The sequence below is a fragment of the Mesoplodon bidens genome (genome assembly GCF_964165515.1).
Source record: "Mesoplodon bidens genome assembly, chromosome: 7".
Lineage (NCBI taxonomy): Eukaryota > Metazoa > Chordata > Mammalia > Artiodactyla > Ziphiidae > Mesoplodon > Mesoplodon bidens.
The window spans coordinates 102,062,005-102,089,126 of NC_138164.1; the positions used below are offsets into that span (position 1 = coordinate 102,062,005).

The 27,122-nt window shown below is 56.1% G+C and overlaps 3 protein-coding genes across 22 annotated transcripts in view; 1 reads left to right on the forward strand and 2 right to left on the reverse strand.

Annotated features, from left to right (window-relative positions):
- Nucleotides 1–38: 38 nt before the first annotated feature.
- On the reverse strand, nucleotides 39–9,919 carry PEX16 (peroxisomal biogenesis factor 16). 8 transcript variants are annotated; one of them, XM_081240335.1, is made up of 11 exons: nucleotides 7,966–8,419; nucleotides 7,716–7,751; nucleotides 6,807–6,883; nucleotides 6,317–6,450; nucleotides 6,078–6,217; nucleotides 4,700–4,780; nucleotides 4,404–4,556; nucleotides 4,242–4,314; nucleotides 3,993–4,112; nucleotides 2,468–2,532; nucleotides 39–1,677 (listed from the first exon to the last, which is right to left on the reverse strand). In XM_081240335.1, the coding sequence occupies exons 1-11, from the start codon at nucleotides 8,075–8,077 to the stop codon at nucleotides 1,640–1,642; spliced, it is 1,029 nt and encodes a 342-aa protein (XP_081096461.1). In that variant the 5' UTR covers nucleotides 8,078–8,419; the 3' UTR covers nucleotides 39–1,639. The 8 variants fall into 8 exon arrangements, with proteins under 8 accessions (XP_081096461.1, XP_081096464.1, XP_081096460.1 ...); XM_081240338.1 differs by lacking the exons at nucleotides 39–1,677; nucleotides 7,966–8,419 and adding exons at nucleotides 1,801–1,962; nucleotides 9,898–9,919; XM_081240334.1 differs by lacking the exon at nucleotides 39–1,677 and adding an exon at nucleotides 1,801–1,962 and having other exon boundaries at nucleotides 7,966–8,416.
- A 2,068-nt stretch (nucleotides 9,920–11,987) lies between these two features.
- Nucleotides 11,988–17,891, forward strand: LARGE2 (LARGE xylosyl- and glucuronyltransferase 2). Of its 4 annotated transcripts, none has more exons than XM_081241368.1 (14): nucleotides 11,990–12,373; nucleotides 12,468–12,627; nucleotides 12,712–12,827; nucleotides 13,170–13,252; nucleotides 13,431–13,554; nucleotides 13,804–13,975; nucleotides 14,103–14,207; nucleotides 14,691–14,803; nucleotides 14,871–14,996; nucleotides 15,095–15,537; nucleotides 15,957–16,235; nucleotides 16,583–16,732; nucleotides 16,835–17,030; nucleotides 17,285–17,889. In XM_081241368.1, the coding sequence occupies exons 2-14, from the start codon at nucleotides 12,531–12,533 to the stop codon at nucleotides 17,492–17,494; spliced, it is 2,214 nt and encodes a 737-aa protein (XP_081097494.1). In that variant the 5' UTR covers nucleotides 11,990–12,373; nucleotides 12,468–12,530; the 3' UTR covers nucleotides 17,495–17,889. The 4 variants fall into 4 exon arrangements, with proteins under 4 accessions (XP_081097493.1, XP_081097494.1, XP_081097495.1 ...); XM_081241369.1 differs by having other exon boundaries at nucleotides 11,994–12,373; nucleotides 12,468–12,827; nucleotides 15,095–15,250; nucleotides 15,377–15,537; XM_081241370.1 differs by lacking the exon at nucleotides 14,103–14,207 and having other exon boundaries at nucleotides 11,996–12,373; nucleotides 15,095–15,250; nucleotides 15,377–15,537; nucleotides 17,285–17,891.
- A 96-nt stretch (nucleotides 17,892–17,987) lies between these two features.
- Nucleotides 17,988–27,122, reverse strand: part of PHF21A (PHD finger protein 21A) — a 199,848-nt gene continuing 190,713 nt past the window's right edge. For 9 of the 10 annotated variants that reach the window (XM_081241377.1, XM_081241380.1, XM_081241371.1 and 6 more), the window contains 4 exons: nucleotides 26,228–26,383; nucleotides 24,860–24,935; nucleotides 24,133–24,236; nucleotides 21,976–22,802 (listed from right to left, as the gene is read on the reverse strand). In XM_081241377.1, the coding sequence (XP_081097503.1) occupies nucleotides 22,533–22,802; nucleotides 24,133–24,236; nucleotides 24,860–24,935; nucleotides 26,228–26,383 (606 nt within the window). In that variant the 3' untranslated portion in view covers nucleotides 21,976–22,532. Of the gene's footprint in view, nucleotides 22,803–24,132; nucleotides 24,237–24,859; nucleotides 24,936–26,227; nucleotides 26,384–27,122 lie in introns of all 10 variants that reach the window. The other variant, XM_081241372.1, reaches the window with a different exon arrangement.

A 27,122-nucleotide genomic window follows, 5' to 3' on the forward strand; every position in this document is an offset into this window, starting at 1 on the left:
GTTCCCCCCCACCCCCGACCCGGCCAGGAACCACAAGTTCCAGACACTCTGGCTCTGCCTAACTCCAAACCCAACATTTCCTTGCATCCGAGACGCCACCCTCTTCCTCTCTATCCACAACCAGTCGCCAAGGCCTGGCTAGGTTACACCAAAAGCCCTCTCTCCCTCCTGCCATTGTCTTCATTCAGCCCCATCCACTGTGGCAGGTCTCCAGCCACAGCATCCTGCTCCATTTTCCACCCCTACTCACAGGCCACCCTGCACACCACCAGCGCTGAGATGGGCTTTGAAACAGGTCCCCTCCCCACCGCCTCCGAAAGGCAGGTCCGAGTTTCTTGCCTGGTATTCGACGGCCCAGTGGATTTGGCCCTGACCTCCCCCTCCAACCTCATCCCCTCAGCTTCCGCCGACTCCCCTCCGCTCCAGCAGGGGCTTCACCCCACTGCGACACTACGCGTGCTGTTTCTGCACAGGCAGCCTCTGCTCCCAGTCTGCCCAGTGACCAACAGATGAAGTTTTACCAGTTTAAAAGCCTGCTTAAATGCAGGGTTCCCTGACCAGCGTACCCCCCGGCTGGTCCCGGCGGGCAGGCAGCCCCACTTGCGCAGCTCCAATCTGACCAGTTTCCCTGCACGCTTCCACCTACTGCAACAACCCAGGGCACTGATGCGTCCACACATCTGTCTCCTCTACCGTCAAGAGTGAGGACAAGGAGCTGGGCCTGACTCACTTCTAAACGCACATGACAAGGCACAGAGCCCACTACACAGCAAATGCCCAGCAATGCCTGCTAGGCAACCCAAGGTCATGGGTCTCGAGCGATGACCACCTGAAGGCTCAGTACCTTCATCCCCGGGCCCAGGACCTGAGTGTGGCTTCTCAAGAAGCACTTGGAGAAAGCAGTCGGGGAAGGGCCGGCCCCTCCCGGGGTGTCTGGGAGGAGCGGAGGCAGAGCCAACACAGTGCAGATGGAGCCCTCTGAGAACCTAAGTGGCTGCCCGTCTGGCTAGAAACTCGAGCAGGAGCGTGTGGTCTGCTCACAGCACAAAGGCAGCAAAGGCTGAGGAAGGGGGAAGACCAGGCAGAAAGAGCAGCTGCACCATACAAACCCCTCTCCCAACCCCAGCAGCATGCATGGCTCCAGGCAGGCCTGGCCACCAGGGAAAACATGGGGGAGACCCCAGCTCATACCGTGTGAACCTGCAGCCGGCTTTCCCCGGAGCCTCTCGGGCTCCCATCCCTGCCAACCTTACCACCGCCCCAGTGTCAGCCCCAATGCCGGCTGGTGCCTGACGCTCCTTTCCCACAGCAAAACAGCCTTTTGCTCTCAAGCAGGGGTTCAGGACTTGAGGTGCCGCTCTGCACTGCGCCGGGCCCACCATCACCAGGCTCCACCACGGAGCGGCAGGCAGGCAACAGGCCCCGGCAGGGGGTGAGGCAGACAGAGGCTCCGGCCAGAAGACACAGGGGCAGCTGTCATCCACTGTCTAGGTTCAGCCTTGTCGTCAATACGGACCGGTGGGAGAGAAGCAGCATTCACTCCCGCAGCTGCGGTGGCAGGCAGGCCCATGCTCGGTGAGGTGAAGCGCCAGCTTTCTGTGGCTGGAGGAGCCCAGGTCCCAGTCCTAGAGGTGGCTTCTCAGCTCAGTGACAAGGTGCAGGCTTGTGTCTCCATCACTGGAGGATGCAAAGTCAGAAGGGTATTAGGGGTACTCTAGTGGTGACCAGGGCTGTGTGCAGAGCCTGGCCAGGGTGGGAGCGCCAGGCGCCCTGGGCGGTGGGCACGGAGAGGTCACAGGCTTGGACACTGCCAGAGTCAGTTTTATTAGGGCAGAGGGGACCAGGGGACTGAAGGGCTGAGGCACCCCCTGCCCTTCCCCACACCCCAACTGTGGAATGTCTGTCAGCCCCAACTGTAGAAATAAATTTTCTGCCAGGTAGGCAAGTAATCCATGAGTGGCCCTGCAATGACAGAGAGAGGAACACATTCAGGGCTGAGGGCCAGACTCCAACCTGGCTCTGCTCTACCCGGGGCCCTTCTGAGCCACTGCTGACCAAATACAGCTGCTCCCATCCGCATGGCAGGAGCCCCCAGCTCTCCCACCTCTTCCCCCAGCACTGGCAGCGATCGCTGTCCTCGTTTACAGACAAGGAGTTTCAGGCTCAGAGCAACCACACGGCTGTCCAGTTGTACATGCTGACGGCCCCAGACTAGTGCCTCTCTGCTGCAGTGGGATCTCCAAACAGGCTTCTCCAGCAGGCTGCATTCCCGCCATACAGTCTCCACCCACAGAAGCCAGTCTCATATCACTCGAGAAGCTGTCACCCACCCAACCCGACCTCCTGGGCTCCCTTTCCCAACTGTGCCAAGAATCATATTACGAGGAGACAAAGAGAAAACAGGGTGATGGGCCACACATGAGATCCGACACACTCAATAATCATCACACCTCCGCCCCATGCTTACTTGTGACCAGGCCAATGCCTGGGACATGGTCTGCCAGCAGCTGGAGCAAAAAGAGGATCTTGGCCCTGCAAGAAAGGAGCAGGTTGGGTCGGCGGTATGGGTCCCTGCAAATGCAGGTGCTAAGAAGCCTCCACTGACTACCTGACTAGAGGCAGTGCATCTCCAAAGACAGAAAGTCACTCTGTGGATCAAGGACATCCTCCAGCACAGAAGGACGAGATCTCTGGTCCTGCCATCCCCCAGCCACACGCCTGGAAAGCTCACACCTCAGCCCACAACTGGAAAGCAGCCGGGCTCTAGACACTATATTGTGTGACAATAAGAAAAGGAGAAGGAAGATGCTCTCTTCCCAGCCTACACCCCAGAGGCCCCTCAGCACCCTGCTCCCTGTCCTCTGGGGAAACAAGAAATTTCTCTGACGGGTTTCTGGACCACCCTTCTCAGTCCGGGCCACTGCCCTAAGGGTGCTGGACTCGTAAGGTCAGCAGGAGACCAAGCCAAGCTGGAGGTCTGCAGCCTGGGAAGCCACCTCTGCCATTACCGTCTCCCAACCCCTCAGTTTAATGAGATACTGGGGCTATAATGTTTCCTCTGTAGAGTGCAAGCAATCTGTAGGGGGGAGGTCATATGATCCAAATAAGTCTCCAGACGTTTCCTCCAGAGTATGGAATACAATTTGGCTTTAGTACCTTATAAGCTTTTAAACTTATCTGAAAATAGGAACTACCAGGCAGTTACTTTCACTCAGGTGGTTATTAAACACGACCTAAGCTTACTTTCTACTGTCTCAGAAAATAATCAGAGATTGTACAGACAGAACGTGAAGTACAATTGCAACTGAACACTCCAGACTTTAAGCCGCGTACTTGTTAGGACCTGGACAGAGGGGGTCCCGGGAGCCTCCAGTCTGTCTCACAGCCCCAGTCGCTGTACAGGGACCCCTCGTCAAATCTCGGTCTGACCTCAGGAGAGGTCTTTGGGAGACTTGGCCCTGAGCCACCCGTGACTCGGCCCCAGCAGGCCTCTCTCTGTCTGGCTGTGGCTGGGAGCTCTGGACACTCACAGGGGATGGAGTGAGGGCTGGGCAAGGCAGGGACGGGCCAGGAAAGAACATGGACGTGGAATCTGGCTCTGCCACTGGCTAGTGGCTCCGTTTCAGTTTCCCAACCTCTTTGAACCTCAAGTGTCTCCCGTGAGAAGTGGGGATAATTGCAACTATTTGAAAGGACGACGGGCAAGTGAGCCGAGGATGTACTGACAGAAAGTTCACGCCCATGATCCCAGTGGCCCTGCCCTCAGCGAGCTGCCTACCAACAACAGCTTAAGCTGCACCCAGAGGCAGACGGCCCCGAGAAATCAGGGAGTGACCGCACCCAGAACAGCACATAGTAGGTGCTCAGTGAACCCAGATCAGCGAAGGAGGGGGGAAGGGAAGGCATGAACAGGGGTGGGGCACCGTGACCCACTTCCCTCCCCTCTGCTTCGCCGAGGGTGGGCCCTGCCGTTCTAGGGGCTGGATCCTTACTCGGAGAAGCGGTCGTAGAACGGGGAGCGCAGCAGGTAGTAGAGCAGCAAGATGGTCCGGCGCCGCAGCTCCAGCCGCTCCCTCCGGGTCAGGCCCTTCCTCTCGCTCAGGAGGCTCAGGCTGCGGGGAGGGGACAAGGTTAGGACCAGCAACAGGAGGAACAGGGACCCCTGCCTGCCCAGGTGAGGCCAGGCCTGCAGCACAAAGCCCGGCGGAGGGAATGGAGCCCCCAGGCAGGCCCAGGCTCACCTGGTCACATCCACGACACCAGACAGGAGCCAGGGTGTCCACGACCGCTGACCCCATAGGCCCAGGCTGAGCACTGACGGCCAAGGCGTCAAGGATGTCTCCAGCACGTGGCCCGCCCTGCCCACTCCCGTCTATCCCGACCCCACCCCAGGCCAAAGATACAGTGCAGCAGGGGCCGGGCAATATACAAGGACTCTGCGATGGTCTCCTGCAGCCCCAGCGGGGTGGGGGTGATGCTCAGCTCCTCGTGCTGCTGCTGCTGCCGTCCCTCCCACTGCTGGGGGGCTCCCCAGTGCCTTGAGTGCAGCGACGGAGCTAGAACACAAGGGCAGCAGATGAGCAGCCAGGCCCAAGCCGGGGCGGGCCACGGGGAGGGCGGGCAGTGATGAAAGCCAGGCCCTCAGGCCCATGCTGACCTCAGCACCGAGGTGCCTCATCCGGCTACATCCTACACTTACTGTTCTGGAGAGTTCGCACCACTCGGTTTGACCGCTTCCCCACATATGACTGCTCCTGGCTGCCAGGGCTGCAGTCACCATCTAGAAGGAACAGAGACAACGTCTTACTGTCAGAGGGACGTTTCCAGCAGAGCCTGCAAAGAATGTGCGTGCAGTGAACACTTGTGGGCTAAGGGAAAAATGGATACGCTTGTACTAGAGCAGAAGCTAAGTCAAGGACACCACAGCAGATGGGACCTGTCCACAGTGGGGAACATTCTGCAGCATTCCCCAGCCTGAGGAAAGGCCAGTAATCACCTGTGGCAGATGAGCCAGCCAAAAACCAAGGCTTCTCAGGCTCTGGAACAAGGCAGGGAAGATCCTTGGTCTATGGGGACCACAGCACTAAAGTGGCCATATTGGGACTTCCCTGGCAGTCCAGTGGTTAAGACCCTGCACTTCCACTGCCAGGGGCATGGGTCCAACCCCTGGTCAGGGAACTAAGATTCTGCATGCCGCACTGCACGGCCACACACACACACACACACACAAACAACAACAAAGTGCTGTATCTTCTCAGTGCTTTGCTTTCGACATGACCATGAAGACAAGGGAAGAGGAACAAAGAACTGCCCCCACCCAAGGTCAGGAGAGTAAGGCCCAGAGGCCAACAGCTGATGGGCCCAAAGCCTTGAAGGGACCGATCTGCTGGGTACCCTGCCCCATGAGGCTGCGCTCTTGATACAGAACCAGGCCCAGAGACAAGACTGGCAAGACCCCTGCCTCCGGGACTTCCCTGGTGGCGCAGCGGTTAAGAATCCGCCTACCAATGTAGGAAACACGGGTTTGAGCCCTGGTCCGGGAAGATCCCACATGCTGCGGACCTCCTAAGCCTGTGCACCACTACTTCAGCCAGTGCTCTAGAGCCCGTGTGCCACAACTACTGAAGCCCGCACGCCTAGAGCCCATGCTCTGCAACAAGAGAAGCCACCGCAATGAGAAGCCCGTGCACCGCAATGAAGAGTAGCCCCCGCTCGCTGGTACTAGAGAAAGCCCACACGCAGCAACGAAGACCCAATGCAGCCAAAAATAAAATAAAATAAAATAAATAAATTAAAAAAAAAAGACCCCTGCCTCCCACTGAAGCTCTGTGCCCTCTTCTTGCAGCCCACAAAAAAGAATGAGGATTCTGACGTCAAAAGTCCTGAGTTTAAGATCTAATCCTGCCTCTGACCTCATCATTGTTTTTCTTCTCTAAAATACAGGGTGATGAAAACAAAGTGAGCTGACGAGGACAGACGTGCTCCACAAATGACAACGTCACGTTCATGCTGGTCAGCTCTCAATCTACAGATCAGTCCCACGCCCCGTTTCACTCCAGAGCAGGGAAGCCGCTTACCCTGGGACTGTGCCTGCGTCTCCCTGTCCAGCGGAACGATGGGGGGTGAGGTCTGGAGACCAGCCTTGAACCAGATCAGCAGGAACATCCGCAGTACAGCCCTGGGTTGGGAGTACGGCGAGGCTGGCAGGGGGAGGTGGCTAGCCAGCAGGGGGTCAGGGTTGCTCTGCTGAACACCATCTGTACAGCTGGCCTCAGGTACCCCCACCCAGGGCTGGCCCCCCACGTCCCCAACATACTTGGCCAGCTGGATGAGGGCAATGACGAGCCAACGTCCCACTTCGCCCCACACCCTGGCAGCCCCCATCTCCATGAACACCTCCACGCACTCCAGCACGCTCAGCCATGTCAGCAGCTTTTGCTGGGACAGGGACTGCAAGAACCCCAGGCCAATAGGTCAGGGGGCTCCCCCTAGTTTCAGCCCCTCCCCCTAGAGGACGCCTCTGACAGGAGATGTGGATTTTTCTCCTTCCAAGACTAAGTGTGTAAGCCTGAGTTCTCCCGCTGGGAAAGGCTATTCTACCCTCTGAAACCCAGTCTCTTCACCTGATAAGGGCACCCTAACACCTGGACACTTCACCTAATGCGACGGCATGAGGCTCAGATGGATGCAGCCTCATCTTGTAACTCTATAAGATCATAACGTGTGCTACCCACAGGGGCTGGTGGTTACTAGTTTGTTCCCAAGCCCCTATGCTTCCCACCCTCAGTTCCTGGCACAATTCTTACCACAGGTAACTTTCTTCGAAGCTCCTTCCGTAGGATCCCGTCATTGAGCAGCACGAGCAGGTTAGAGGCAGAGTACACTGAGAGGTAGAGTGTGGCCTTGAGAGGCTGGCTCTGTAGCCTCCACCCCCTCACCTTCTCCCTAGCGCGGCAGGGATCACCTGTCACCTGCTGCGCTCAGCCGCCCACACACTATGTGGAAACCAACATGTCTCCCCACACACTTCCTCAGAACTCCACACTCCCCATAATGATCTCTCAGGTGGGCGGCTGGAACAAGAAAGGATGGTTTGATCTCTATGACAAAACAGCTACTGCCCTGCGGGACAGCACTGGTCATCCAGCTGCCCAGAAGTGCCCATCATGCTCCAAACAGACACAGATGTGCACTCTCACCTCCTGGCCTTTGCTCTCTCTCTGCAGCCTGTCCCTGAAAGTTTGTTCCATCTCTACCTTTCAAAAGCTAGCCCTTTCAGGACCTGTACCTCCTGAACTCACTGAGTGAACCCCACTGAGGCAGTTACAGTCTGGGGAGTCTGGAATCTGGGAGATCTGGGTTTGAATCCTGGTTCTGGGACCTTCAGTGGCTGTTCCTTAACCTCATTTAAACTTCTGTTCCCTTAACTGGACAATGCGGACCACAGCAGTACCCACCTCACATGACTGTAGAGAGGACTAAGTGAGCAAAAGCAGAAAAGGTGTTTCGCTCAGCCTCCTGACCAGTCAAGGTCCCCAGAGCTCTGTCAACTATGGGGACATACAAGGAGGACCTAGGATAGTGGACGCTGTACCCTTGCCTGATTCAGTCACAGAACAGGATGAGCTAACGGGAAATCTGAAACGGGGTGGTCACCTCTCTGGGAAGCCCTCCCCCACCCTACCGCCCCCCACTCTCCCCAAAGCCCGGCTCACCCAGCTCTGACAGCTCGTGCGAATCGGCGAAACGACCTGGGGAGAAAGCACAGAAGGAGGCGTCGGTGAGAGTTTGCCTCACCCCGCGGCTTCGGGTCCCTGGACATTCCCGCCCTACGCCCTACGCCCTACGGGAACCTGGAAGGAACTTCTCAAACAGAGCCATCACTACCCTGACTCCGCAGGGAAGGGGGCCAGTGGGGTCAGAGGTCAGAGTCCCGAAGGGATGGGTCAATGGTCAGGGTGGCACCTGCCAGCAGGTAACTGAGGCCCCTCACTGCCGTCTCCAGCTGGGCCGTGGCGGCCGGGTGACGAGTCACGTACTCCTGGTAGAGGAGGCCCAGGAGCCGCAGCTTCTCCATCCTGCCCTCGGGACCGATAGACCCACGGACCTACAGCGCGACTGGTTACGGCGGCCTGCTTCCTGCGCACTCTTTCCTGCTTCCGGTCTTAGGCCCGCCTCTGCGTTGCTTAACTTCCGCGGGCCAGAAGAATGGTGACTTGGAGGGCCATTGAACCACTCTTCACCCCATTTCGTAAATCAACCCCCACCAGGGTAGCGTTAACCAACTCCGGGCCTAATCCCGCCCTCCCTATTCCTTCAGGTCATTGGTTAACACACTCTGCGTCCTAGACCCCAGCTGTCCGAACCGGCTCTTCCGCCTTCCGGGTTGGCTGCCCTTGCGCCTGCGCAGCTATAGCCCCAGGAACGCTCCCGCGGCAGTCTGAACAATTCATTCTAGAGTGGAGACCAAAAGCCTAAAGTCTTTCCAATGGAACGCCGACAGGTTCGAACGGGAGGACTGGATTTTCAAGAGCTGCGAAGTAGCGCGCAAAAAGGAGCCTCCGTTAGAATTGGGGAGGTGCGGGGACAGCCTAAGGACAGTCGGACTGTGTTCAGGCGCGCGTTTGGCAAGTTGCCTTGTCTCCCGACCCCCACCAGAGGTAGTGCTGGGGAAACTGAGGCAGCGAGGAGTCCAGCCTCCCACGCACTGACGATCCCCTAGCCAGCACCGTTGGTGCCTCGGCTTCGGCCCCAGCACCCACATGGACTGTGCCCCCCTCCAAAAGCGCGCACCCGCAGACCCATCTTCACAGAGAAAACCCGGGCCCGGGCTTCTGCCCTCGGCTCAGGGTGACCTTAATCAGGACTTTCCCTTCCTTGGGCCTCAGGTTTCCCCATCTGTAAAATGGTTAGAGGGCAGACTTGGTCCTCGAACTCGGGATCAACCTCAAAGCGCTTTTCGGCCCTCGGGTGCACCTTCCGGCTCTCAGTTGCTCCCCAAGAAATGGGGGCTTCTCTAGGGAATCTCTTCCAGAACGGGACAGCCTCCCCGAAAGGGGCGGCGACGGGAGAGGAGCGCCCAGAGGTACAGGGAACGGATGCTCTGGAGAGGCAGCCGCCGACTGGCTGTGAGCAAAGGGGCGGGGCATGGCTGGGGCCGCGGGGCTGCGCCGTTGGGGACAGGGCCGCAGGTTTATGGTACTCTGAGAATAGTACTGTACTACATTGTTTTACCTAATCCGCTCCACCAGATACTATCTCCACAAGAGGAAAGGATCCGCTTAAGAACGCCAAGACTGGAATCCTGGACTAGTCTGACCACAGAATCTAGGCATTTTAACACACCCACCAAGAAACCACAGGTCATCCTTGCATTCCCTCCTCCAAGCCTCTTCCCCAGCTTAGTTTTCTTCTATATCAGGTGGGGAATCGAATCGTAACTGCCCTCCCCACCCATGCCAAGGAATGAAAACTCAGCGCCTAAGGAGAGGCAAAGGTCCTGGAGAACAGAGGTGGCGGCCATGGGCATCATCTACACCATTTTTCACCACCTCCTGGGTGCCAGGTTCACTCACACTTGACTCCTCCTAGCAACCTGTCTAGGTTGGTGTGAGCTACTTTTCACAGATGGGGAATAAGAGGCCCAAGGAGGGGAAAGGACTTGTCTCAGGTCACACACAGCATGGCACTGGCCAAACAGACCACAGTGAGAGTCTCCTGTGATAGGGCTCTGTCTCCTACTGTCCACGGCTCAGCAAGAGCAGCGACTGTTGAGGCCACTTGGTCATGAGTCAAGTTAGCAACTGGGATTAAGACCAGTGCTCAGGGCATTTAGTGTGGGGCTCTTTCTCCCTTCCTCCCTACATCGCATCATCTTAATGAACTTGTTCCCCAAACCTCATCAGTGGTACTCCTCTAGCCCCTCCGTCTGCGGCTGCGGAGAGAATGAGGAAGGGAACTGTGCGGTTTCTTCGGCACTCCCAGGGCTGTTGGTTCTGTGCTTCTAGAGAGGAGAGAGGCATGGAAGACAGGGAGCAGCACCCCCCCACACACACACACCTTTGGACAGAATATAAGGGACACTGGGGCTGGAGCCTGTTTCTCTTCCCTCCCTCGGGACTGGGAAGGAAGGGATCATGAGCTCAGCCAGGCTGGCAGCAGCAGGGTTGCCTGAATTTCCTCTTCAGATCCTGTGCCTGATTAGGTCTCAGAGACAAAGAGTGGCCGTGTGTGCAGGAGGTTCCCAGGGCAACCCCGCCCTACTGGGCCCCTGCCTGGATTTGGTCACCTGGCTGGGCTTTGAAGGGCCTTTGGGCAGGTTGGACCTGATCCTGCCTCCTTTACTCTACCCTGAACCACAGGGGAAGAGAGCTAGACCAGTCCAACAGGTCTAGCTCAGATGTGGACACTGAGGCTCAGAGAGGGGGCCTGACTGGTCTAAGGTCACACAGCGAAGTCCTGGGCAGAGCTGGGTCTCAGGCCTAGAAGACCAGCACCCTTTCATATGCCCACGCCTATCTCCCTTTCCCCCTCCACACCCCAGAAGAATTTCTCAGAGGCCCAGCAAGCATCTCAGCACCTCAATGTTCCCTGAGTGGTAAGGTTGAGCAAGGGGTGGGGCCAGCACTGTGAATGACTACCGTCACTCTGCAGACCCAGCTCCCTCCACAAACTCCCTGGTCAGGCCCTCCCCTGTACCCTATCTGCTCTCTTACATCTAACCCGCCCAGTCTCTGTTGAGGGGCTTGGGGAGGGATTCACCCACACCCACCCCATCTCCAGGCTAGAGATGAGGATTAGGGTACTGGAGGCTCAAAACTCCAGACGCATGGGTGGACCCTACATCCCCTCATGTCCTTTCAGTTCCCAGATGTTTGAGGAGCCACATCAGTCTCCATGGTAACCACTGCCCCTGGCTTCCAAAGGCCCAAAGCCAGACCTTCCTTGCAGACTCCCCATTTCCCAGAGAAAGGCATCCTGGCCTCAGAGCAGGAGACTTGGGAGGAGGGGGTCTCAGGCTGGGCTGCTCTGCCACAACTTCTTTTGGGGCTGGGGCCTCTCAGACCCTCACTTTTTATAGCTGGAAGCTGGGCTGAAAGACACAGCCTGAACCCCTTTCCAGGTCACAGTGAGGTCCAGTGAGTCCCATCCATGTTCAGCACATACTTACAGGCCCTGGTTGGGTGCTGGGGTCCCAGTCCAGGGAGCAGCTACCCTCTCGGGGAGACATAGGCTATAAACAAGTCAATAAGGTCAACTTGTAAGGAGTGCTAGGAAAACAATATAAACCAAGGGATGTGGAAGGAGAGGCGTACCTTGTGACAATCTGACAGAATCCAGGCAGGATTCTAGGGCAGGAGACCCTTATGGAGGAGCAGCACTGAAACTCTGTCTGCAGGGTAGAGCCGCAGGAGGGGCCAGAGGGTGTTGTAACAGGTCACTTCAGCTCTGCGGGGAGAATCATGCCTGTGTCACAGGACTGATGTGAGGGTTAATTGCAATGAGGCTGTGGAATCTCAGCATAGGTCCTGGCACAGAAGCATACACGCTCAGTCAACCGTGGTTGTTTGTTCGCAGCCCAGAGCGTCCCCTAACCCCTCCAGGGCGGAGGGTCGGGGGGAAAAGGAAGAGATCCAGGCCCGGCGCCAGGCACATTCACGACGGTCTAGTGAAGGGTTGGGGATCCCCGGCCCTGCCCAGGAAGCCCAGGCCGCCTGAGTCAGTGAGGCCCCTCGCCAACTCTCGGGCAGGAGGCGCCCTTCACAAGGCCGCTTTATGCTGCCGGGACACCTGGACTGAGTGGGGGTGGAGCAGACAGGGAGGAAAGCAGGCACTCCAAGTGCTCCACAGCTCTCCTGGGCGAGTCTCGGCCGGCCCCGCCTCCCGCCCCCTGAGCAGGTGTCCGGACCCGTGAGGCCCGGCCTTCCAGCCCGCCCCCTCCCTCTTAACTCGGGCTACTCCTTTGATCCCGGGTCTGGGGATACGGCCCCTCCCGCAAGGGAAGGTTCGGGGGAGGAGATGGGGCAGGGAAGAGGGGGATGGGCTCAGAGCAGGTAGTTGGGACTGGTCCTTCCTGGGTGGCTGCCCCCAAGCCCTCCAGCTACTCTGAGGGTTCCCGGGTTTCGTCCCCCGTTGTAGGGGTCCTCGTAAGCCCGGGCAGGGGCGGGGCGGGGCCTCCCTCTCCCCCCCACCCCGGGGAGGGGTCTCCCCGCCCCTTCGGATTCAGCCAAGCGGAGATGAAACCTGAACCCAGGTTGGGGGCGGGGCTGGCTCCCGCTCCGACCGGGCTGGCCTGCTCCTTCATCTCCCCTTTGCCTGCACCCCAGCCGTCTTCTGAGAGAGTAAGGTCGGGATCCCCAAGCCGCTGGAGCAGGTGAGGTGGCGACTCAGCGCGGGAGAGAAGATCGGGTGGCCGTCGGGCCCCACCGCCCAAGGCTGACTCTCCTCTCTCCCTCCCTGGTCCACAGGGCCCGCGATGGAGCCCACAGCCCGGGGTCGCGCCCCACCGTGAGCACCCCCTGCCCACAGCCATGCTGCCCCGAGGGCGCCCCCGGGCGCTGGGGGCCGCAGCACTGCTGTTGCTGCTGCTTCTGATCGGTTTCTTCCTGTTCCCTGGGGACCTGGACTGTGAGCGCAGCGAGCGGGAGGCGAGTGGGGGCGGGGGTGACCCGGGATCCTTACCCAGGTCGCTAACGCCACGTGTACCTCCAGACGAGCGGCCGCGGCCGCGGGGGGCTGCTGCCTTCGACGGAGACCCGCCGGCAGAACCCGGGGGCCACAACGGCTCGGATTGCATCCCGCCGCGGCCGCGGCCGCCCAAGTGCGAGGTAGGTAGGTGCGCTCGGCCCCTGGCGGCGGGAATCTCAGGGGCGCCGCGCCCCCAGCCCAGGGACCTGGACACCTGTGGGAATCCCAACACCTGGTGTGGGCTCTGGCACTGACCGGCCAGCTGGGGGCGCCTGGAGTTCGCACCTCCCCTTCTCCTGGCCTGGCTTCCCCATTTGTGAAATGAGGGGGTGTACTCCCACCCTGTGGAGTCCCCCTCGACACTCCTGCCTAGCTCTGATGCCGGGTGGGGCTACACTGCCCTGGGCCAGGTGAGCCCAACCATGGGTCCTTACCGTCGAGGGGAGGAGGAGGCTGCTGCTGACCTGGTGTTCCCTCCCTAGCTCTTGCAGGTGGCTATCGTGTGTGCGGGTCATAACTCCAGCAGAGACGTCATCACTCTGGTGAAGTCCATGCTCTTCTACAGGTACAGCCAGGAGTGTCCCTCTCGTCCCTTGAAGGTGGTTGTAAGGCTGTCCGGAGCTGGTACAGAAAAGCTCTTGGCAGAAGTTGGTGCTGCCACGTCCGAGCCCCTCGAAGGGTAGGGCTTCTCCCGTGTAGCTCCTTCTGGGGCCTTCAGCTTTCCTCCCTTGTCCTTCCTGAAGGAAAAACCCACTGCACCTCCACTTGGTGACTGACGCCGTGGCCAGGAACGTCCTGGAGACGCTCTTTCACACATGGATGGTGCCTGCTGTCCGGATCACCTTCTACAACGCTGATGAGCTCAAGGCAGGAGCCCTGGCCCTTCTGCACCCCTCCCCAGCCATACCCAGCCCCCTCCTTCCTCCCAGGGTTGTGGGGGATCACGGGGAGAACAGCTTAGAGCTGCCTGGGACCTCCAGTCCCATCACATCTACTGAAGCTCAAATCCCTCACCCTCCTGGGGCCCATCCCTTCTTCCCCCTGTGTCACCTGAGTATGTTCTGGCACTCGTAGGCCCTTCTCTTGCAGGCTCATGCCCTGTCCTTCCACCCACAGCCCCAGGTCTCCTGGATACCCAACAAGCACTACTCTGGCCTCTATGGGCTAATGAAGCTAGTGCTGCCCAGCGCCCTGCCCCCTGACCTGGCCCGTGTCATTGTCCTGGACACAGATGTCACCTTTGCCTCCAACATTGCAGAGCTCTGGGCACTCTTTGCTCACTTTTCTGGTGAGAGGCCTGGGACCCCACCCCAGTCAGCCCCTTCCCCTGGTCCATGCAGGCCTCTCTGTGGCCTAGCCCTGAGCCGAGGTCCAGTGGCAGCCTCAGGCAGCTCCCTCGTGCCCTCCCCTCCCAGACAAACAAGTGATTGGTCTCGTGGAGAACCAGAGCGACTGGTACCTCGGCAACCTCTGGAGGAACCACAGGCCCTGGCCTGCCTTGGGCCGGGGATTTAACACAGGTGGGGACAGTGGGGGGGGGCGGGGGGGCAGGAGGGGCGGCCACTGGTCCTTGGGCCCCAGGGGCTGGCTAGAGCACAGAATGCTTGGAAGACCCCCCAGGGAGAACGGTTCTGTAGAAAGAACACTGGAAGAAGAGCCAGAAATCACAGTTCCAACCTTGTCTGTACATGCTGAATGACCATGGCCAAATCACTTGGTTCCTCTGAGCCTCAGTTTTCTCATCCATTAAATGGGGGTGACTTTACCAGCCCTGGGATCACCAAATTTGAGAAGACGGTTGTGGAGGTGCTCTGTAAGCTGTGCCTTGCCTCCCCTTCACCCACAAGAGGATCAGTTGTTGATAGAGCTAGTACGTGCGCACGTCTGAACAGTGAGAAAATACCAACACGTCACAAAATAAGCATTCAAAAGACACTTTCTTGAGCCCTGGCCCCAGGAGCTGGTCATCCCAGGTGGGCATGACAACCTCTCCCCATGAGCAGGCGTGATCCTCCTGCGGCTGGACCGGCTCCGGCAGGCTGGCTGGGAGCAGATGTGGAAGCTGACAGCCACGCGGGAGCTTCTCGCCCTGCCTGCCACCTCCCTGGCTGACCAGGTCTGTGGGAGCTTGGGAGGGGGTGGGGCAGGCTCTGGGCCCAGAGGTGATGGCTGTCTCTGCCCAGGACGTCTTCAATGCCATCATCAAGGAGCACCCGTGGCTGGTGCAGCCCCTGCCCTGCATCTGGAACGTGCAACTGTCGGACCACACGCTGGCTGAGCGCTGCTACTCAGAGGCGTCCGACCTCAAGGTGAACGGGGTAGGGGGACCGAGTGGTGGTGATGGGCCCAGGATGGGGACCCCTGTTCCCTGCTCCCAGCCCCCCACCGGTGCCCTCCCTGGTCCCAGGTGATCCACTGGAACTCACCAAAGAAGCTTCGCGTGAAGAACAAGCACGTGGAATCCTTCCGCAACCTCTACCTGACCTTCCTGGAGTACGATGGGAACCTGCTGCGGAGAGAGCTCTTTGGGTGCCCCCGCCCGCCCCCTCCTGGGGCCGAGCAGGTGAGAGGGAGCCGCCTTCCCTTCCCTCGGGGAGGCTCTACCCCTCTGCTCTGGTGGGACCCGGCCTGGTCTGGGGCTTGTCCGCCTGCCCCACCCAGCCCGTCCTCCTCTCCCCCATCCCCTCAGCTGCAGCGGGCCCTGGCGCAACTGGACGAGGAGGACGCATGCTTTGAGTTCCGGCGGCAGCGGCTCACTGTGCACCGTGTACACATCACCTTCCTGCCCCACAAGCCACCGCCCCCCCAGCCCCACGATGTCACCCTGGTGGCCCAGCTCTCCATGGACCGGTGAGGGTGCCGAGGGCAGCCCCAGGGAGCACGGTGTGGTCTGGGACTGGGGGTCTCGAGAGGAGGGTTCCACTTGGTGGAAGGAAGAGCTCTTACTGCCTGTTGCTTGAGGAGTTCCAGGAGTTGGAGACACCGGAGATGGTGGAAGGAGCTTGGGCTTTGGGAACCATTCAGATGTCTGGAACTGTCCCTCCGTAGCTGTGGGACCATGGGCAAGGCTTAATATCTCTGGCCCTCAGTTTTCTCATCTGTCAAATGAGAAAGTACCCACCTTGTGGGGTAGCCGTGAAGATTAAATAAGAGCATGTCAAAAAGCGCCTGGAAGGTGCTCAGCAAGTCACACTTGAGGGGGGTGTCTGTGGCAGCTAACGCGGGAGGTATCCCAGCCCTCCCTGGGCTGACCACTCCCCTCACCCCAGGATGCAGATGCTGGAAGCCCTGTGCAGGCACTGGCCGGGCCCCATGAGCCTGGCCTTGTACCTGACAGACGCAGAGGCCCAGCAGTTTCTGCGTTTCGTGGAGACCTCGGTGGTGCTCTCCGCCCGGCAGGATGTGGCCTACCACGTGGTGTACCGTGAAGGTCCCCTCTACCCCATCAACCAGCTTCGCAACGTGGCCTTGGCCCAGGCCCTCACGCCTTACGTCTTCCTCAGTGACATTGACTTCCTGCCTGCCTACTCCCTCTACGACTACCTCAGGTGGGCCGGAGGAGGGAGAGGAACGGCATGTGAGTGGGTGTGGACGGGGTGGGGGAGCACCCGCAGGACCCTGGCGAGTGTGTCCCTGCTCCCTTCTGGGCTGCAGTGTCCTCTGTAAAATGGGGGCTGCATTTGGGTGGGGGCCGTGTCGTTTCTCTGGGCTGCCTAGGAGAGTGACAGTTTGGGACCTGCTCCCACAGCAGCTCCACGTGTGTCTAGTGGGCTTCAGGGTGAGCTGGCCCCTGACGTCGGGTCCTACATCTAATAAAAGTAAGAGAACCACTGGGCCCAGCACTGGAGGCAGAGCCTTCCTAGTTCTCTCCTGTTCATGGGTGCTCCATCCTCAGGGCCTCCATCAAGCAGCTGGAGCTGGGCAGCGGGCGGAAGGCAGCTCTGGTGGTGCCCGCATTTGAGACCCTGCACTACCGCTTCAGCTTCCCCAGTTCCAAGGCCGAGCTGCTGGCCTTGCTGGACGCTGGGTCTCTCCACACCTTCAGGTAGGAGAGGTCACTGCCCTGCCCCGGGGTTCCCCACACAGACCCCCTCCAGCCACGAGCTCCTAGCCTCAGCCTGGCTCCCCGCCCTATCCTGCCCCACAGGCACCATGAGTGGCCCCGGGGTCACGCGCCCACAGACTATGCCCGCTGGCGAGAGGCTCAGGCCCCATACCACGTGCAGTGGGCAGCTGATTACGAGCCCTATGTGGTGGTGCCACGTGACTGCCCCCGCTACGACCCCCGCTTTGTGGGCTTCGGCTGGAACAAGGTGGCCCACGTCGTGGAGCTGGATGCACAGGTAAGGGTCACCTCGTTGTCTCCAGCCTTGATTTGAATACCTCCAGGCTCAGGGAGCTCACTATACCGCAGTGGGGCATGCTGCACCGTTAGGCGGTGCTACTGGGCATTCCACCCCTCTGCAGAACTAAAGCCGGCTGCCTCTGGCCCTGACTTTGGCTCTTAGTGGCTATCGAATAAATCTGCCCCCCATTCCCCAGAGCTGCCATCTCCCCCTAGCCCAGGCAGCGACTGTCCGCGTGCCCCACCCCCCAGGAATACGAGCTGCTGGTGCTGCCCGAGGCCTTCGTCATCCACCTGCCACACGCCCCAAGCCTGGACATCTCCCGCTTCCGCTCCAGCCCCACCTATCGTGACTGCCTCCAGGCCCTCAAGGACGAGTTCCACCAGGATCTGTCCCGCCGCTATGGGGCTGCTGCCCTCAAATACCTCACCGCCCTGCAGCAGCCCCGAGGCCCCACCTGACCTCACACCTGCCCCTGAACACTCCCTGCAGACACCAGAGCGACCTTGCTGCCGCCCCACCCTCCCTAGTTAAATTATTCATAGTCTCTGTGGGAAGGGCTGGGGCGGCGCCTCCCTTCACCGCTATCCTGTGGCTGGGGTCTAGGGCTCCTCTGCCCCAGCTGGTTTGGGGCTGGTTCCTGCATCCTCACCTGTGACACCCCTTTTTCACAAGTAAAGTTTTAACAGTTCCTTTTCATGTTCCTCTTGGTTTGGGGCATGAGGAAGTGAGCCTGGGGAGGTGCTGAATCTGGCATGGAGGCTGCCGGGACTGGAGTGTGTCCTGTCCACCCTCCCCTGCCCCAAACCCAACACCATGAGTCTGAGAGACTTTATTTGGCTTTATTTAGTAAAATGTTAAAATAAATAAATACAAATTGATCAGCTGCTCTGTATCCCCCCCACCCCCTCAAAACAAAAATCAAACAAACAAAAACAAAAACTTTGAAGCACAAAACTCCAAATACAAGTTCTACCAAGACTGAAATCACAAAGGGCATGGACAAGAGACAGGTTGGGAGCTGGCTGGCTCTTTTCTGCTCAGAGCTTGCTGACCTCCGGCTGCCTGTCCTGTCCTGCCTGACTGCAGCTTACCCTGGGCTGAGGACCCCATGACACCGGAGAGAGGAGCAGGGGCCAGAGACTGCTGAGGGGACAGTGGAGTCCTCAGGGGAGAAGAGCCTTTGGGAGTGGGGAGTGAAGTGAATTTGTGAGCCCTGCTCTTCCTTTACAAGGGCTATTTTCAAGAGCTCCACCGGGGTCAGCTTCCTTCCCCTTTACTCTGGTGGGAAGGCCAAGAGGAATCTTCTCAGAGGCCACCACCCCCTCACTTCCTGGAAAGGAGCTGATACCGAAGACGGCTTGAAGTCAGGGTGAGAACGGCTCTCCTGTTTCCTGCCAAGGGTGCCGGGCTGAGGGGTGGGGGTGAGGTCCCCAGTCTTTTAGACAGAGCAAGGTTGCCTCCATCCAACAGAAGCCATGGACTCTGGAGAACCCAGGGCCTGGGCCACCATCCATCCTGCTACCAAAGAGCCTTTTGCCCCTTGGGGTAAAAGTCTCCTAAATTAAGCCCTTTGGATAAACAAGAAAGACCAAACCCTAAAAGGGAGGGAAGGAAGCCACTTTTGAGTGTGCTGTGTGAGTCGTGGGTTGGCACGAGAGCACAAGGAGGCTCCGCTGGCCGCAAGAGAGTAAGTGTCCGAGATGGCTGGAGAGGCAGCTGCACACGCGGAGACTGAGGTGAGCAGGACACGCGACCACCCTCACAGGAGAGGTGTGGGGTGCGCAACTGCGCCCATGCACACCACCTGTCAAGCCTGAGCCAAGCAGCAGCGGGGACAGAGGCGGGCCTGTCGGGAAACCGGGCACTCACATGGCGCCAGCTGGAGGCTGCCACAGCCATGTTACAGGCCCCACACAGGTAAGGCCCACCAGGTGCTGCCCCGAGCTTGGTCTCCCTGCCAGGCACGACCAGAAGCTTGCGCCAAAAGGGCCCAAAAAGGAAGGAAGAAAGCAGAACTCTGGATGAGCTCAGCAGCAGTGAGACAAGACCCAGCAGTCTCCATGAAAGAAAAAGGACCTGCAGGCCACACTGGCAAGAACGTGAGCAGGGACGATGACAGCAACGTGACCTCACTGTTTCCAGGGCGCGTCACCTGAGCTACGGGACTGAGAAGGGGCATCCTGATCCAGGGCCCGGGGGGCAGCTCCTTCCTAGAGCCAGATCAGCCGCTCCCCGGCCTCCGAAGTGACTGCAGGCCAGCCGCTCTCAGGTGTGTCTGTCAGCAGCTACACTGGGGCACGCGGAAAAGCAGCAGAAGGGAAAGGGGGGTGGGGGGAGGGAGAGGCAGCTCCGGTGGGGCAGTCATGAACGTGTGTTTCAGGCGGTCACAGGGACCCCACAGGTCTGGAGGAACGGAGACGGTCTTCTCTTGGCAGGACAGTGAAGGAGGAGGAGACTGGGTGACTAGGGCCCTTTCTTTGCAGTAAGGGGTGCTTGGGAATTTTGAGTCCAGAATGCAGGTTGGGGGCAGGGTTGCATTGTTTACTCCATACTAGCTGACTTGCACAACAGCTTATGTCTGAACTTGAGGAAGAATCCACACCCCTAGGCAAGGTCAGAGTGTGACTGCTCACAGCAGCTGGCAAAACCCTGGTCAATTCCTAGCCCTGCCTCCCACCCTCAAGAACCTCCAGGCAGCTCCTTTCTGAGCAAAGGCCTCTAGTGATCACAGTTTCCCACTGCTTTCAAGAAGATAGGTATTATGTGGCAACCTCCAGCCTCTGGGCCCAGACAAGTCAAATGGGAGGGCTCCAAGACAGGGCGTACAGCCCGCCTCTGGGCTCTGAACCTCTGCCAACTATTTCTCCAACTAGTCCAGGCATCTCCCAAAGCTCCCTGACTAGACATAGCACCTGGGTTTTTGCATGAGGAAAGGGAGCTCCTTTCTTTCCCCCTCAGGCAACCTTGCAGCCAGGTCCTGACTCTGAGGCCTGTGCAGCCCCTCTTAATCCCCTCTTCTAACATCCCAGGAAGATGAACGGAAATGGTTGGTAGAGATGAGATACGTTTTACCTAAGGAGTATTTCTCTGTTGCAATTGCTTTCAGGATCCATCTCTGTCTCTCTGGGCCTAACTAAGTGAGGGAGAAACTACTGGGCCCTTTTTCGCCCCTCCTAGACTCTGGCCCTTAGGGGGTGGGCTTGGGAGAGGTGCTCCGGGAGTGCCGGGGGGAGGGGGGAGTGCAGAGCGCCCGCCTCCCTCCTGTGGCCAGATGCGCACAATGGGCAAAAGGTCTCCAGCGGGAGCGCACACTTGACAAAATTTATTTCCCACAAGGCAAGATGATAGAAATGGTCTGAGCCTCTCAGAATCCCGCTTTTCTCAAGAAGAAGACAGGCCAAGCCAAGGCAAGCACCGCATTCTAGCCAAAGGTCACCCAGGAAGCTTGTGGGTGGGCAAAGTGGAGTAAACTCCCATCTCCGGTGACTGGAGCCAGCAGGCAGAGAAAGCAGCTGGAGATTCAGACCTCTCTTCAAAAACACGAAGACACAAAGGCCACCCTGGGCTCTCTGTCTCAGAGACACCATGTCTCCTCAAGACATCTCACTCCCTTGTTCTTTCTAAGCACCAAGGGCTGATGCAGCCTGCCCCCTGCACCCTTCCACCAAAGCCGGGGTGCGTGCGCACCAATGAGCTTCAGTGGCCATTTCCTTCAAAGCTGTCCCCCAGGCGCTCAAAATGCTGGTGGCTGAAAGACCAAGAGCAGCACCAAAGGAAAGGATCTTATTTAGGCACCAGCCTTCTGCTCTAGCAAAACCCGAGGAGACAACAGGGAGGGCCCTGACACCATCCACACTCCATGTGGGCTTCTGAAACAGGAGCCCAGATCCCTGCACCAAGAAGAGAGGACAGTCTTTTCTGAGCAGGGGAGAATGGTGGGAGAGCTCTGCCCCTGCTCGTCAGGGCCGCAGCCGTCCGGAGGACAGAAATCATGGAGACTAGGCCACCAGTCTTGAGACACAAACACAGCAAAATGTCATCATGTTCAGCAGGTTCTGTGCTAAAAAATTATAACTACACAGCATTTTCTCCAGTTCTGACACCTTTTTAATAGAAATCACTGTTTTTAAGAAACAAATAGCACTTTTGTAATTTTTTTTTACAATGTTTCTTACCTTGATCTTAATTTAAGTAACACTAGGAAGACCTCAATCTCTTTTATTTTCCTTTTTAATTAAAAAAAAAGTTGTTGTTTTTTTCCCCCAGATACAAAGATTTTTGCCCTTGCATAAAAAAACAGTGCCCCGAACGATGACACAAGGACTCACACAGACTCACTGGACCTCACTGACACTATGATTCCTATTCTACCATGCAAGGTCTCGACTACCCTTAATTGGACTGTCAGCCTGAAAAACAGCTTCTCTATTCCTTATTTTAGTTTTTGTTACCAAAAAAGTAAAATAAACAACAAAATAAATTTCTTTTTAAAGAAGAAAGAACAGAAACAAAAATTTAAAAAAAAGAGAGAAAAGCAACGTCTCCATTCAATTCACACACACCTGGGTCGCGTGCTGCTTCGCTCAGGATCTTCTCTTCTTATAAATATAGAAAAGGGATGGAGCTTGTTTTCAAGTAAAATCACTGATCCACCTTTTTTCCTTCCTCGACACACACACCCTTCTTCCCTGCCCCGGGCAAGGGCCACCTGAGGCCTGGGTCTGCTTGTTCTTGGAGAGGGAAGGTAACCGGATCATCATCCACAGGGACGGTGCCGATTTGCCAAAGCAGGGAAGGAGCTTGGGGAGGGGTGGGGGAGCGGAGTGCTCCGGAGAAGACCCCGGTGGCTGTTCTTGGTGTCCATCTCTCCGTGCACTGTGCCCACCCCAGACAATATGAAATACTGCTTATCTGATATACTTTTCCCCACCCCGGCTCCCTCCCATTCCCTCCCCATCCCTTCCTCTGGGCACTGGGGTTGGTTAAATCTCGATTTCCTCTTTTTGGTTTTATAGTAGTGAAAGTTTAGAAACAGGAAAGCCCACGCACTCTTTGGACTTGTCTTCTCTACCTAAACAAACAGCTCAGCAAATAAGGGTCTGGAACCTGCTCCCCACCACCCCGTGGCCCGTCCCCGCTCCCCACCCAACAAAACAAAAGCGAGCCCACGGTGGTGGTGGGGGCTGCCGCAGGCACACACTGGCGTGTAACAGGGAGAGCAAGTGTATTATCCACTCGGCGTGGTGCTGGCCCAGAGCCTCCAGCTGGCACGGTTTCATGTGGCGTGGTCCAGTCTTTGCATGTACACACAGAATAAGAAGGATCAATTGGCAAACTCTGGTGCCACCCGGCACAAGCATCTTCTCTCTCTCTGGAACCAAAGAACCAAAAGAATTCTGTACTTTCCAGAAGAAATCCGGCTTTGCTTGTCTAGAGTCTTCAGTGTTTTGCTCTCCTCGCCACTGGGATCCCGTGGCTTCTCCTAGCAGGGCTCTGTTATTTAGTCTCTTCCCCCTGGTTACAGTTCGCTGTGCAGCTCTGGGAGGAGGAGGAGGGGGGCGGGGAGGGCGCCGGCGTGGAGGTGCTGGCGTTGGCAGGGGGAGTGCAGTCCGGGCCATTGGAGACGGCCCCCAGAGTGGCCTCAGAGTCTACGGGTTTGGAGAGGTCGATGCCGTGGATGAGGCGGATCAGCTGTTTTACCTTCTCCAGGGAGCTGTGCATCTCCTTCTGCCGGGCCAGGATGGTGTTCTTCATTTCCATGCATTTCTGCAGCCAATGAGAAGGGCAGTGGCACTGAGCCTCCGGCTTTTCTGACAGGCCTGGCAGCCCTCTCCAGATAAAAGAATCCCTGTTGACTAGTGTGAGGCCCCTAGACCTTGTTCTGCTCCACACTGGAGTGGCTGCTGCTACCCAAGGGAAGGAGGAGGCCCAAGAGGCAAGAGACAGAGGGCAAGTGAGTGGTTTAAAAGCCCACTACTTGACACTAGGAATTAAAACCAAACATGAACTACCACTATAATACTACAAAGTACAAGGCATTAAGAAAAAGCTCTCACAGCTGGGCTGAAGCTGGTTTGGGCAGGTCTGGGTATGCATCTACCTTGCTAATGGCGCTGATACGCTCAGGGCTGGGCTGAGCTTTACAGGGCAGGCACAAGCCAGTGGTATCTGGATTCAGTTTGAGGGCCTGCTGAGGATCACTGGGTCAGCAAGATTTTAGAGGCAGGGCCTGGGGTGGGATATTTAGTGATATTTAGGAGAATCAAAGACTGCAGCCAACAGAAGGCCTTCTGCTTGGTCAGGGACCTGTAGTCTTTTGCCCTCTTGTACTTGGCCTCCCACACCTGCTGGCTTCTGTTCTAGGCAGGAAAAGCGATGTGAAACCTGCCAGCCACGGGCAGTATGATGAGAGACAGCGTGACTGCCACCAAGTCCAGGGCACCACCTGGCGTCCATGAGGGCTGAGGCCACCTCACTCCAAGAAGGGGACCTACTCAATGGAAAAGAAAGCCTGCTCCTGTCAGGAGGAGCCTCTGAATCCCTGCTGCAAACACAAACCTCTTTCCCACCTGGTCAGCCAGGGGTAGTATTTACTTCCAGTACTTGTCTCTAGAAAGCGCTCTTCCTCAGGCTGGTCAGATAAACCTGGAGAGGCAATCAGCAGGGCATGGAAGAGGGGGCGGGAGGAAAGAGCCATGCAGATGGACCCACTAGCTAAGGCGACTGGGAAGAATTACACGCGGGGGCCTGGTCTGTGTCAGGCGGCTCCACACTCCTCCCAGACACACTCAGGAGCACGCAGGGGTGCTGGCTATGCTGCTGTAGTTGCTACTTGATCTCTTCAGCCAGAAGACTGAAAATCTTCTCTCAGGTCAAAGCCAAGAGGATGTTCCAGAGCTTGGCTAAGGCACCGTATACCAAATGGCCACCTGTACCTGAGGGCCAAACTCTAACTGGAAGCAAACTGCAACCACCCAAGTTAACAGTGTTAATAAGCTGAAGGAATGAATCAGCGCTTGAGAGCCACACGTACTGTTATGTACACAGAAAGTTCTGTACCTCTGTACCTATCACCGAAAGCATGAGGTTTACTTACACTTATAGAATTGCTGAGCTGTTTCACCTTCTGCTCTAGTTGTTCTCGTTCTTGTTTTAAATCTGAACTCCATTTAAGTAATTTCTGTTTTTCTTCTTCTTTTGCTGGGAAAAAAGAAAAAGGAACTTGTTTTTGACAATAAATTCTTTGAAAAGGCCACGATGTTCAGAAGGCTTGCCAAAGAAGGTATCTTCCTCAAAGCTCCCCAAGCCCCACAGCCAGTGCACAGAACCTGCCCACTTAGACTTTCCCTTTTATATGTAAAGGGACGCTAAGAAAACTGTCGGTGGCTTGGGCCTGGCTTTACATAAATATCACTTCTCATTTTTCCCCCCCAAGAAAGTGCTACAACAAACTTTTTATTTCGTTCAATAAAAGCTTTTCTTTTTTTTTTTTTTTTTTTTTTTTTGCGGTACGCGGGCCTCTCACTGCTGTGGCCTCTCCCGTTGCGGAGCACAGCCTCCGGATGCACAGGCTCAGCGGCCATGGCTCACGGGCCCAGCCGCTCCGCGGCATGTGGGATCCTCCCGGATCAGGGCACGAACCCGTGTCCCCTGCATCAGCAGGCGGAGTCTCAACCACTGCGCCACCAGGGAAGCCCCAAAGCTTTTCATTTTTAACTTTACAGTTCCTTTTGAAAACAAAACAAATACTGTCTCCTAGTACTTTTTTTTTTTTTTTAAACAAAGGGAGGCTTATACAAAAGGCAGAAGGGCTAATTCTTTACCTGCTTTATAGGCAATATAGGAATGAACAATTGCTAAAGTTCCAGGCCATGGAATTGCTTCTTCTTTCTTCAGCATCTGAAAAGATTTTTAGAATTTTACCCTTGAGAAAGATATATAAACACACATCCACTGTGTAGTAACAAGCAACAGTGTCTGTAGCTATTGGCAGACAAAATCCAGGAAGGATTTATGGTGGCAGTGTTGCAAAACCCTGGTCTATAGTTTCTGGACTACAAAGTCCCAGTTATCAGCCTGAAAGAATGAGGGTCAACGGCAGGAAGAGCCAAGCCACCTGAGCCCTGGCTTAGAAAGAGGCTGGGGGTTGGCTAGGCATTCCCCTCTTTTCATGCCTGCTACACGACCCCCAACTACTCCCAACGGTCAGGACCATCAGCACACAAGCTGCAAGTCTGCATAATGGCAGCAGCCACTGGCAGCTTCGTCCTTGACCTGACATGGGCTGCCTGTCGCAATTTTAGCTTATATGTGCCTCAAAGACAGCCTGACCAAGGAAATTAAATATCAGTTCCAAGTACTGAAGTATATAATCTAGACCCCGAGTAGAAAATTATCAGAGGGTCACAAAGCAGTATCAGGAAGAGAACAGAGAGAACTGTCTCTACTACATCATGGAGACAGTAAGGATGAGGACCAAGATTTAAAGGGGAAAACCAGAATTCCCTCCAATCAGGATTCCAAAGAACCGAGCAGGACCCCAAAGCTTGCTGAGCTACTGGGCTTATTTATTTAATATTTATACTTTTGCCTACTTCCAAAAAGGTCTCAAGACAGCTTATAATAAAAACATAAAGACATAAAGATACATGGATAGTTTAAATAAAAAATCAGAAATTAAACAGAAAAGGGAGGGAAGAGGCTTTCTCTTTTCTTTCAAATCCATGAAATATTAAGACAGTACTTTTATAGTTCTCTATCCTGATGATGACACAGGTTAAAAGTAAAACTGCTCTTATTTGAATTAAATGATCAATTGATCAATTGGGCACTTTCCTTTAAGGATTTTATTTCCAGAGTTTCAACCATATGCTGAGTTTGGACTATTTTTAGAGAATGACACAGACAGTCTTACGGACTTTTAAGGGTAAAGGTAATGAAAAGATAAGTCATTTCAAATAGAGGGAAGCAGTTAGGGTCTCTCCACCTGTACATGAGTCACTGCCTCATGAACAGAGAACCTCTGAGAGGAGGGATGCTGTGGGGGTGAGTGCTGTGCTATGAACAGGGCAGATGTGGCTCGGAGAACTACTAGAGAGGAAAGAGACTCAGCCATTCCCTCAGCTTAGAGGGGAAAGGAGGTCCTTCTCCTCCTCCTCCGTCCCTTGTCCTTTCTGACCCACCCACAGTACCTGGTCCTGACATCTGGGACAGATCCACATGCCCTTGGGAATCGTTTTCAGAGGAGGGTCCAAGCAGTCCAGATGATATACACGGGAACACGTGTCACACATCAGCAACTGGCCACTTTTTCTGCAAACACTGCAAAAATCCTCATGGATATCACCCTATGAAATTGAGAGGAAAGGTAAGAGAAAGGACAAAAAGGTAAAATTGGAATGTTAATGTGCACATTCTGGATACATATAAATGTTTTAGGACAATCAGCTGTGCCCCTCCAACTCATTGCAAGAGTGTTCAAGAAAAGCAGGAATTACCAATGGTGCAAGCCTGCTCTATAGAGTTGAGGTTCCCCAGGTGGGGCTAGTATTCTTAACCTTAAAGTAGAGTTTACAAGCAACTGTAACTGTGGGGTCACCTAGGCCAAAATTAGCTTTACAGGTGATAACTCAGCATTTAAGTTTTGGTACAGTCCAACTCACAAATCATAAAGTTTAAAGACACTGAAATCCATTCATCATCATTTCCCATCATCATTGGGAAAGGAGACAGACAAGAAATGGAGGTTTTCGCTAAACTCTTTCTGGGAGAAAAACTATAGTCAAAGTTCAAATGGGAAAGTATTAAGTCAGGAGCAAAGTAAACTCCTATGAGTTTTCTAACATGAAAAATTAAAAAAGCCAAACAGCTGACAGTGTTCTCTTAAAACCAGTATTTGGCATTTGCTGTTCAATGGACCATTCTATTCCAGGAGGCTTTATTCCTCCCTGTAAAATGCTTCACCAGATAGATAAAGAAGAGCAGCCTAAGTGCACTCTGCTTGTCTCCCCCGCCTCCATCAGTGATGGTTGTGGTTCTCAGGTGAGTCTGTGGGAGCCCTCTCAACAAAAGGCACCATCAGAAAAA

Coding starts and splice junctions, on each gene's coding strand:
- PEX16 (XM_081240334.1), bottom strand. CDS start 8,077: ATGGAGAAGCTGCGGCTCCTGGGCCTCCTCTACCAGGAGTACGTGACT. Junction 6,884..7,715: donor GCACGAGCTGTCAGAGCTGG/GTGAGCCGGGCT, acceptor TCTACCTCTCAG/TGTACTCTGCCTCTAACCTG. Junction 4,781..6,077: donor GACGCAGGCACAGTCCCAGG/GTAAGCGGCTTC, acceptor TGTTCCTTCTAG/ATGGTGACTGCAGCCCTGGC.
- LARGE2 (XM_081241367.1), top strand. CDS start 12,531: ATGCTGCCCCGAGGGCGCCCCCGGGCGCTGGGGGCCGCAGCACTGCTG. Junction 13,555..13,803: donor ACAACGCTGATGAGCTCAAG/GCAGGAGCCCTG, acceptor TTCCACCCACAG/CCCCAGGTCTCCTGGATACC. Junction 17,031..17,284: donor TCGTGGAGCTGGATGCACAG/GTAAGGGTCACC, acceptor CCCACCCCCCAG/GAATACGAGCTGCTGGTGCT.